This window comes from Lagopus muta, chromosome 25 (assembly GCF_023343835.1).
Source record: "Lagopus muta isolate bLagMut1 chromosome 25, bLagMut1 primary, whole genome shotgun sequence".
Classification (NCBI taxonomy): domain Eukaryota; kingdom Metazoa; phylum Chordata; class Aves; order Galliformes; family Phasianidae; genus Lagopus; species Lagopus muta.
In genome coordinates, this window is record NC_064457.1 from 5,096,180 (window position 1) to 5,106,618 (window position 10,439).

The 10,439-nt window shown below is 59.6% G+C and overlaps 1 protein-coding gene across 2 annotated transcripts; it reads right to left on the reverse strand.

Moving 5' to 3' along the window:
* Positions 1-1,773: 1,773 nt before the first annotated feature.
* On the reverse strand, positions 1,774-10,139 carry LOC125684467 (uncharacterized). 2 transcript variants are annotated; one of them, XM_048926635.1, is made up of 12 exons: positions 7,262-10,139; positions 6,722-6,783; positions 6,028-6,181; positions 5,529-5,785; positions 5,120-5,190; positions 4,710-4,789; positions 4,479-4,587; positions 3,997-4,117; positions 3,299-3,436; positions 2,858-3,000; positions 2,524-2,649; positions 1,774-2,412 (listed from the first exon to the last, which is right to left on the reverse strand). In XM_048926635.1, exons 1-12 carry the CDS (start codon positions 7,338-7,340, stop codon positions 2,292-2,294), a joined length of 1,461 nt encoding a protein of 486 aa, XP_048782592.1. In that variant the 5' UTR covers positions 7,341-10,139; the 3' UTR covers positions 1,774-2,291. The 2 variants fall into 2 exon arrangements, with proteins under 2 accessions (XP_048782592.1, XP_048782593.1); XM_048926636.1 differs by having other exon boundaries at positions 7,848-10,137.
* Between the last annotated feature and the right edge of the window lie 300 nt (positions 10,140-10,439).

Here is a 10,439-nt window from a genome sequence, read left to right on the forward strand (position 1 = left end):
GTGAGGAAAAAGCATGCTACAGATAAAGGCCAAACTAATACATGATCAATTGTTTCCAGGAATTTGGATGCATATTTATTACATTTGTGAGAACCCATCAGCATGTAGTCCCTCCCCCTCACATGTGCAGGGTGAGTCATGGGGATCTCCTCCTGGTGGTGGTGGGATGAAGAATCATCCTCTTCCTCACTGTAAACTTCTGATCTTGCGGGAGGGGCAGCTCCCGATCCAGTTCTAGCCTGCCCTGAGGATATCTTATCGCCTACCTGCCGGAGGTCCTCGGGCTGTTCTCAAACTCTTGTCTTTATGTTCGCTACTGCCCTCACCGTCCCAGTGCCATTGTCCACAATCCTCATCCTTTTAGCAGCCGCTGCACATGTGCTTCTGTCAACTCTCTTTTACCCTTTGTTTCTGTGAACCATCTTTTACTCTTCACATCCCTTGTGGCGTCCCCCCCAGTCTGCTTCCTTTCCCTCGCAGTGTTTCCCCCCGGTCCCCTTTCCTTCCCTTGTGGTGTCTCACCCTGTTTCCCTTCCTTTCCCATGTGGCATATTCCCCCAGTCCCATCTCCTTCCCTTCCCTTACACCATCTCCCCCATCCCCTTCCCTTCCCATATGGCGTTTCCTCACGGTTTCTTTCCCATTCCTTCCCTTCCCATGGGGCGTCTCCTTCCGGTCTCCTTTCCCTTCCATTACCTTGCTGCGTCTCTCACCAGTTTCCCTCCCTTCCCTTCCCATTGCCCCTCGTGCAAGTCATGGAATCGTGCAGCATTAACTTTTTTTATTACTGTGTGTCCCTGCATGGTCCCTGCTGGATCACAAAAACCACAGGGTAGGAGGAGAGAGGCTTTAGACAAGATGAGGAGGTCAGCTCCTGGACATCAAACCGGGAGCCTCGGAGTGAGATGACATCAGTTGCCCCTCCTGGGACCACCAGTACCGTCACTCCCATTGTAGGCCACCAGGTGGCTCAGGCACCATCTGCCCTTGGTGAAGCCATGCTTGCAGTCTCGCATCACTTCCTCATCTCGCATGAGTCTCAGCATCTCTTCTGGGAGCATCTACTCCAAGACCTCCCTGGGCTCAGAGCTGTGCCTGCCAATCATCTGCCTTACCAGATTCCCCTCATTTCCCCCGTTTCGGATTTCCCCTCCAGCTGTGTCCCCCGTGGAAAGACAAATGGTTTCTTACAGTACAGCTGTTCCAGTCAAGCTCAATGTGCCCTTCAGACTGCCACCTCAAATCTTTGTCCCAATGCTGTTAGCGCAAGAGGTCGGATGATTTCCTCTGTTTCTGAGAGAGAACGTAGATGTTCCCCTTCCAGACAGCAGTGTAACAGCTGGTTTGAAACTCCCTGACTACAGTTACAAGCAAACCCACTTTTGCAATACAGTCCCCAACTGCAGGCAGGAGTGCTCTCGAGCCCTCTGGGGAAAGGAGAGGCCTTTCAGATGCCCTCGTTTTCCCCATGCCCCTGCCTCTGCTCCTTGTCCCCATGGAGCTCCCTTGCGGTTCTGCCACAGCATTTCTGTTGCTGGGAGGGAGCTATGGGGATACGAGGGGACACATGACTTCTGCACAGGAAACATGCACGGACGGCAGAGATGGCTGCCATCCTGGGAACTCACTCTTGGAGAGCATGGGCCTGCCGGGCCTTGGGAGCAGCTCTCGCTGCCACTCAAACTGCTCTCTTAAAGCACGGCTCCAGCTTCCTCACGTCAGTTGATGGCGACAGACAGGACACCAGCAGACTGAGTGGAAATAAAGCCAATTCATTTTTATTGGAAGTACTGCGTCCAGAGCTGGAACCCCGGTACAAGAAAGACGCAGAGCTCTTGGATCAAGAGGAGGGCCACTGAGATGATCAGAGGGCTGGAGCACCTCTCCTGTGAAGAAAGGTGGAGAGAACCGGGCTTGTTTAGCTTGGTGAGGAGAAGGCTCTGGGCAGACCTCATTGTGGCCTTCCAATTCTTGAAGGGAGGATGTAAACTGGAGGGGGAACAGCCGTTGACGAGGCTGGATAGTGGTGGGATAAGGGGGAGTGGTTTTAACTGTGAAATGGGGGATAATCTGGTTAGATGTTAGCAGGAGTTCTTCACAAGGAGGGTGGTGACGTGCTGGAACAGCTGGCCGAGAGGTGGTGGATGCCCCTGGAGGCATTCAAGGCCAGGCTGGATGTGGCTCTGGGCAGCCCGGTCTGCTGGGGGGTGACCCCGCACACGGCAGGGGGGTTGAAACCAGATGATCGTCAAGGTCCTTTTCCATCCAGGCCATCCCACCAGTCTTTGATTCTACGATCTTCCATTCACAGGTGAAAATCTGGACGGCTTCCCAGCCCCCTTGCTGACAGCTCCACCGTGGTCACCACCGTTGGCTGCACCTTCCTCTCTGGAGCGGTGCGAGTATCGAGCCCTAGGGAGGCGAGAAGAGCAGAGCGCGGAGCGTTACGGGCTGAGCGCAGGCAAGGCAAGGCAAGGCTGGGCTCCAGCCTGGCTCTCGGGATCTGCTGCCTATGGAGCTCACCTGGGGAACTGCCGCTTCAGCTCCAGCTTCTGCCGGTTTCTTTCTGCGGTGCTGGCAAAAGCCTCTTGCTGATGGAGGTGTGGCTCCAACTTCTGGAGCACCTGAGCCGCTCGCGGGGAAAGGAGGCTGCAACAGGAGGAGAAAGTCATCCCTCGGGCTCCGCCGAGCCGCCCCTGCCTCTGCCCTCACCCGGCCCCGCATCCCCTGCTGCCCCCTGTGTGTCCCCAGCCTTGCACCCCGCCAGCAGTTTTTGGCCCGGGCCGTGCCTGTCCCCGAGCTGCAGTCACAGCTGCCCAAGTGCCTCAGGCAGCTGGCAGAGCCCACACACACTTACTCAGCATGCAGTGCCAGCTTGGTCGCTGTCCCCATTTTACTTGCTGGCACAGGATCCACGTCCTTCCTCCACCTCCTTCCCTCTTTCTGTCCCCTGGGCTGGGCTGGAGGATGCGGAACACGCACGCTCTCCCTGGCCAACAGCTGCCAAAGAGGAGACGCTGTCAGCAAAGCGGCTGGGAGCACGGGGCTGTTCCCCCGAGGCCCTCTGCCAAGGGCCCTGCAGCAGGCCCCGGCAAGCAGGAGACTCGGCCCTGCCGGCCCATGGCTCCCGCCGCCCTTCCCTTCTCCCTGCAGGGCCGTGCCAAGCTCTCCTCCCGGGAGGAGCGGGCCAGCCCCTGCCATGCTGCGCGGCGCCCGTCCCGCTCCCACCCCCTGCGCCCTGCTGAGCTCGCACCCCGGCTCAGCGGCTGTTGCCAGCAGGGTCGATCCCTGACGGTACCTGGGGCGGACGCTGGTCCTTCCCTGCGCTCCAGCCTTCCCATGCCACCATTTCTGCCCGTGCTTGCTCTATTTGCTGCTGGTGCACGGGCCACGTGTGGTCTGCTTCTTTCCAGAGCGCAGACACTTTCTGGAGCTCCTGCAGAGACACAGCAGCATACAGGATCAGCCTCAGCCCCTGGGGCCTTCCTTCAGCTCCCCGCTCCTGCTCCTCTCCTCTGCCAGCCTGTCAGCACTGCTTTGCCCCTGAAGGACCAGGGGCCCCAAAGCCAGGGATCCGCATCTCGTGGCCAACATGGCTCAGAGGCCGTATTCCTCTCTCACGGCCCCTGTGTGTGCTGTGGCAGGTGGCAGGCCAGGAGGTGAGAAGAGACAGGGAAGGTGTGCAGCACCCTCCATCTACTGAAGAGGAGCTGAAGGAGCAGACAGAAATGTGAAATGATGGCACCCGAAGGGCTGTGCTCCAGATCACTGCACACACAGAGGCTTTTGCTTCCCTCCCTGTGGAAGTTCCCAAGGCCAGGCTGGGTCGGGCTTAGAGCAACCTGGTCTAGAGACAGGTGTCCCTGCCTGCAGCAGGGAATTGGAACCAGGTGATCAGAACGGTCCCTTCCAACCCAAACTTTTCTATGATTCTACCGTTCCGTCATTGGTGCAGTCTCAAGCAGCACAGTCCCTGCAGCAAGGCAGAGCCCGTACCTGCAGCACTCTCTTAGACTCCTCAGTGGCAGGGAGTGCAGCGCTGGTCTGGGCAATAGATGCTTCCTTCTGTTCTCCTTTCTTTGTCCTGCGGAAGCTGCCTGCACACGGTGGGAGCGCGCTGCAAACAGACACAAGAGGAGTTTGCAGGAGCCCGGGGCACCTTGGCCTCCCCGTGCTCCCACAACCGTAAAGATGGGCTCTGGCGCAACGCGAGAGACCCCTGAAGGGAGAGGAGCTTCTGCCATCAATAGGGATCAGCACTCAGCTCCCCCAGGGACCGGGGACCAGAGTAGAACACGAAGCTGGTGTGTCTGCCTCGGGAAATCGTGCTGCGCGCTTGCCATCCCTGGAGAGAACGGCCCCCCCTGGGACACACGTGTGTCAGGAGCCTTTCTGGGTGCTGAGAGCTGGCAGCTCCGAAGGGGAGGCCGCTCCTACACGAGCGCACGCATCTCCTTCTTTTTGCCCAAGGCCCTCACCTGGTAGGAGGCTCCTTCGCCAACTCTTGCTGCCTTGAGCCTGGCTTGCGCTGCAGCATGGGGGGTGTAAGTGTCTTCCGCTTTGGCAGCAGCCTGCCGACAGAGACTCCTGCAACCAAGAGAGAAAGAAGTTCTTCAGAGCAGCCCCATGGGCACGGCACGTGAACCTGGATCCGGTCACCTGGCACGGGACAGGGCCCCCCTCCCCACAGCTGGGACCCATTCCCTCACCTCTACTCATCTTCCGCTCTATTGCGGATTTCTTGTCTGCAGCAGCCTCTGCTCTGCTCTTTTTCACGGTGAGCTGAAACCTGGAAACAGAGTGACAACCCTTGAAGAAGGATGACCTCCTGCCCCACGCAGCTGGTCGGTGGTATTTATTCCATGTGCTATGCAAAGCGTGGCACCCTTTTCCTTTCCTGCTTGGGCACCAGTAACACAACCGCGATCCCCCATCACTCCGGGAGAAGACACACACAGCCGAAAAGCAGCAGTAGTTAACCAGGAGCCAGACTTTCCAGGATTTCTCCCCGACTGGATGCTGAGCACGGAGACCCAGCAGGGCATGTTCCAGAGGAGGAGGAGGTGGGAAGGAAGCCTGTCTGCTGGCCAGCTAAGAGCTGCCGAGGAAACGCACTCACCTCGGGAACAAGCGGATCCCACGGGCGCCGATCTCTGGCCCGAAGTCAGCAAGATCTTCCGTCCAGAATCTCTGCAAAGGGACACAGACCTGCTGGAGGCTTGCCAAGGCCATTTCTTCATGGCTCTTGTTGACAGGAAGCAAGCCTGGCTCCCATGCCAAGAGAAAGCTGCTCTCCACCAAAGCCTCATCCATGAACATCAGAGCTTTGTTCTGCTCTGAAGGAGCAGGATGGCCAAATAGTGAGGCTGTGCAAGAGCACTGCCAGGCAGGGGCAGAGATCCAGGAAATCTCTTTGCCCCTGGAGAAAGCCGTGCGGGCAACCGTGGGGAAAGGCATTTGACTGGCCTGCCACGTCCAGGCTGGCCAGCGGTGATCCGATGGTGCACCTCACAACCTCCTCAACTTACGGTGTGGATCAGTGCGAGGATGGGGGCATTGCTCTCCAGCGTTTCAACGCAGCTGCAGAAGAACCTCATGCAGAGGAAGTTGTCCTGGCAGGTCATAACGCCGAGGTTCTTGAACACAAACGGGACGGGCGTCTTGTTCCTCAGGAGGTGACAGTAGAAGAGGACGCTCTCCCGCACGCAGCGCGGCACCAAGTGCAGCGGGACGCCGGAGGCTCGCGAGAGCTGCCGGTAGTTGAGCGGCTCAATCTTGACGCTGTCTGCAAGGAGAAGGCACATTCTCACTGCCACAGCCAGCCCATGCAGCATTCATAACCAAATCCACAGAAAAGGTCCTTTGGAGAAACAGCTCTTGGGCTGCGGTTCCTTTGGGAGGAACTCGCGCTGCACCCCGAGCTTTGCAGACGATTCTCTGCTGCTCGCTGCCATTTCCAAAGAGCAGGGAGAACACAGACGGCCCGGACGTGGGGTGGGAAGGGGAAGGTGGCTGCTGCCTTCTTACCAGGGATGATGTCGCTGGGAGACTGGAGGTCCGGCAGCCACAGCACCCTGATGTTCAGTTCGAAGACGGGTCTTCGGACTGAAAGCACCTCTTCTTTGCTGTGGAGTTGCTCTCGGACCCCAGCAAAGATCCCGAGTCCCGGAACCAGGACTCCCTGCACAGGGAAAAAACATAATGGCTGATGAGCGTGTACTTTAGGGGCGGCAAAAGCCACGAACATCAGGAGCGTGGGGTCACTGCTCTCCCCACTCCTGACGGACAGGGGAGCGAGATGGGTCTCTGGAAAGCTTTGGAAAACATCTGTGGTCCCTGCTATACAGTCACCTCCGCACAGTATTTCCCAGCATCCCTTGGCTAAAGAAGAGCCCAGGCATTGACAGCACAGGGCTGAAGCCTGGGACTGATTGCCACGGATTATCCCTGGCACAGCCAGAAAAACCCCCCACCCATTTCTCCCTTTGCTCTCCCCATTCTGACCACAGGGCAGAGCGAAGCCCCTGTGTGTGCCAAATGCTTGATCAGGGCAGCTCTGGCCATGGGTTTCCCTCCCAGTTGGCCAACAAGCCGCTCTGAGAACCCGGCTTGGGCTCAGCGTGCTGCTGTGGTGCTCAGGGAGGGATTGCTCTGCGGAGCCCAGGCTCTCGGCAGGACTGAACCCCTCTCCAGGGCGAGGGCCACCAGGACACCAGCCCACCTTGTCCAGCTTCATCTGTTCCAGGATGTACTGAGACACAGCGTCCCAGACCGCCACAATCTCTGCAAAGGAAAGAAAAGACAAGTCAGGCTCCAGGCCAGCCTCTTCACAACCTCTTGGCAAGCTCCTCACACAGACAGCGATCGATACAGGCACACGCAGAAAAACACCACCATGGCTAAGGAGCTGGGCTTTGCTCCGATTTCAGCCTTATTCAGAGCCCCAAGGGGAAATGGGGACATAGGAAGCCTCTGGGATACGGGATGTCTTTCTTCCCAGAGCTGGAATCTACAGAAACACCCTCTCCCAGGGAAACCTGGCCTTGGACTGCCCTATCACAGAACCCAGGGGCTCTGGGCAGCTCTACTCTCGGGACCTGGCTGCCACGTGGTCCCCAGAGCCCAGCGGGACCCTTTGGAGGGGCTCTTGCAGCGGCTCCCAGCCACGTCCAGCCAAGCGCAGAGGGCAGAAGCTGCGGCTTTGGACTAACAGCTGACAGCCCCGTGCAATGCCTTGGGAAGGGGGTCTGGAAAGCCTTACCTTCGGCAGAGAGTTCCAGCAGCGTTGGGAACGCTGAGGCCAGCTCTGAGCTGATGCTCGCAGTCCAGCAGCCTTCCATGTGGCTTGCTGACAGCCTCAGCTCAGAACTAAGGATGGCCTCCACCAACAAGGCTCCTCAACCAACCAACAATTCTCTGCAAAGCGCCCCTGCTCCTCCACGCGTCAGTGAGGGTCACCCAGTGCAGACTGGCTGCACTAGAGCCAACTCCTGGTCGCAGAAGGACAGAGCCCCTGAGCAGTGCTGCAGCAGCACCCAGGACCCACAGGGAAGTGCCGGCCCTGCCGCTGCCCCGGGGAAGATCTGCTTGTGAGGCAGCAAATGGCATTGTGACATCAGCCCGTGTCACCTGGAGCTCTGTTAGGCATTGTGACATCAGCCTGTGTCACCTGGAGCTCTGTTAGGTCACCGGCACGGAGAGGGGAGCTCCTCTTCCAGGAGGAGTTCCAGTTAACTTACTAAATTGTTTTACGAAAGAACGCAAGCCTAACTTTAATGGTTTAGTAAGAGAAGTTGTTTCACGTCTGCTAAATAAACAAAACCCTGTGCGTTCTCAGGCACACACACCTCACGAGCTTGAAATATCATTATCAACAGTCACTGTGGTTTACTCAGCAAATGGCACAAGAACCTGCCACATGTCACACAGGCTGAATTCAGCTCAACAGAGGCTGGGTGGTGAGCGCGAGAGGCGGTCAGCCCTGCACCGTGCCTGCCATGCATCACACAGCACTCTTTCTGCTGGAGCCCACACAAATGTTGCTCAGTGCTGACTCTCCCATAGACTGAGTGTTACATTGCGGTATCTGCAGGCAGACGAGATGCCAGCAGGTGCCGTGGAGGCAACAGACGTTGGCAAGAGAGGCTGCAGAAGGATTCCCGTCATCCTCCGGCATATGCAGGCACACCTGGTGCCTTTGGAGACGCTCTGTTGCCATTCGAGCAGGGTTTCCAAGTTCCAGAAATGCTTTTCTACCAAGTTCTGCGAGTAGTAGGCACTTCAGAGCAAAGAAACCTCACCCACACACATCAGAAAAATAAACCCGTCCAGGGGAAGTCTTTCACTTAGAAGCTGGTGAGTTGCTGGCACAGGCTGCCCAGAGACGCTGTGCGTACCCCGTCCTGAGGGGTGCTCAAGTTCAGGCTGGATGGCACCCTGGGTAACCTGACCGGGAGCCTGATCTCGCTGTTGGCCGCAGCAGGGGGTTGGAACTGGGTGATCTGTGAGGCCCCGTGTGCTGAAAGGCAGCCACGTGGTCTCCCCAAAGCCTTCTGTTCTCCAGGCTCAACGAGCCCAAACCTCCCAGTCTCTCTCCAAAGGAGACGTTCCCGATGCTGGCCTTTCAAGTCACGTTGCTGATGTCCAAGTTACGTGCCCATCACGTGCTGATGCTGTTGTGCCACTTGATGGGCTCAACAGGGAGAACAAAGACACCAACATCTTAGGGATAGGCTTATTTTACTGCCTACGACAAAAAAGTAGAAACAATAATAGTGGCAGCGTCTGTAGCCAAAGGAGAAGCTAGCAGTAAAGGCAGTAAGCAAGGCAGTGGGCCTGCTCCTTGCCACGTGAGCGCAGCGATGAAGGAAGGTACATCACCAATTGCCCCAGTATTTAACCATCACCCAGAGCCGCAGCCACTGGGGAGCCCGTTTGCAATGAGGATCTGGAGAACCTCTCCCAGCCACAGGGAAGTTGCATCCATCAGCAATGCATCCATCCCACGGGTGAGGCGTCCAGAGCCGCTGCAAGCAGCTCCAGCTTTTCTAGCACGGAATAAACCAATCGACGGAGCAGTCCGGGGGAACAGCCGGTGCCCTCTTTCTCCTCTCGGTTTTCTCCCCGAAGCCTGGCCAGGGCTCAAGGAGAAACAAAAGGAGTCGTGCTGTCAATCCTGCTGTAGCACGGGCCTCTTTGGCAAGGCTGTCTGCCCAGCCCCCGCGCAACGGGCTTCATCGGGTAACAAACACGGCAGAAAGCTGCCCTCGGCTCCTCGGGGGGGGCCGCCGTCGGCATGGAAACGCAGCGCGACAGCACGCAGGCTCCAGCAGCCCGGCTGATGTCACCGGCGCTGCGACTTGCTGTGCCCGCCCCGGAGCCGCAGCCTGCGAGCTGTCCCGGCCTCGCACGCTAACCAGCCGACGCCTGCCGTGCTGGATGCGGTCCCTCCGGGCAGAGGCCCGCCAGCTCGGAGCCTCGCCCGGCCGCGCTGCGGCCTGCCGGCCCGGGCTGTACCGGCCGGGCCCCTCCGACTCCACCTCGGGCTGCCGCAGCGCACGCGGGCGCCCCGCCTTCAGAAGCGGCCGCTTCAGCCGTGGGGAAAGGCGGCACGCAAGCTGCGCCAGCTGCCAGCTGCCATCGGCCCGGCCCGGCCAGGCCCGGCCTCCCTCTCATTGGTCACCGCCCGCGCCGACCCGCCTCCGGCCCCTCTCTCATTGGTCAGCGCCAGCGCCGCCGGCTGTCTTCTCGGGAAAATGGCAGCCGGGTCCTCCACCTGCGGGGCAGCAGCTCAGCACAGCGCTGACGACCATTCGAGCCGAGCGAGAACTGAAGGCGCCCGCCTGACTGTGTGCCGGGCTCGATCGCGTCTCGATCCGCGGGGTCGCTCCCTCACTTTCGGGGCTGCCCGGCTCAGCCAGAAGCCTCTCTCGGACACCGGGCGAATCCCGCCGCTCGCGGTCAGCGGCCGGTTCTCACGGCCCGGCGGCGCCCTGCCGCAACGACGACTCCAGAGGACGGCTCGGTTCTTACGGGGGACGGACGGGGCCCCGAGGCACGGGGCGGGCGGCGGCGGGGACGCGGGGCGGCGAAGCGCCGCTTTCCCCGCGCGGAGCCCCGCGCCCGCCATCGGCGGAGAGCCCGCCGCTCGGCCCCGCCTTCGCCGCGCTGCCATTGGTCGGTCCGCGGGACGAGGCGGGCGCTCCGCGCGGGGTGCTTTCCGTCGTTGCGTCATCACCGCGCGTCTCGGATGGCCCCGGCCCGGCTGCCCGCTCCGCTTCCGGGGCCCGCGCCTCCGGCTCGTTTTGCTCCGCGCGGCGTTCCTGCCGCTCTGCCCCCAGCCTGCAGCGATGCCTGGGGTTGTTGTGAGCGAAGTGCGGGACCGGCGAGTGGCGGTGTTGAGCCTCGTGCCGTTGGCGTCGGCCGTCGATCAGCCTGTG

What these genes read in the sequence shown, in the direction of transcription:
- LOC125684467 (XM_048926635.1), bottom strand. Translation starts at nt 7,340, where the DNA reads ATGGAAGGCTGCTGGACTGCGAGCATCAGCTCAGAGCTGGCCTCAGCG. An exon ending in TCCCAGCGACATCATCCCTG is followed by an intron (nt 5,786 to 6,027) that starts GTAAGAAGGCAG and finishes TTCTCCTTGCAG; the next exon opens with ACAGCGTCAAGATTGAGCCG. An exon ending in AGAGCGGAAGATGAGTAGAG is followed by an intron (nt 4,588 to 4,709) that starts GTGAGGGAATGG and finishes TCTTGGTTGCAG; the next exon opens with GAGTCTCTGTCGGCAGGCTG.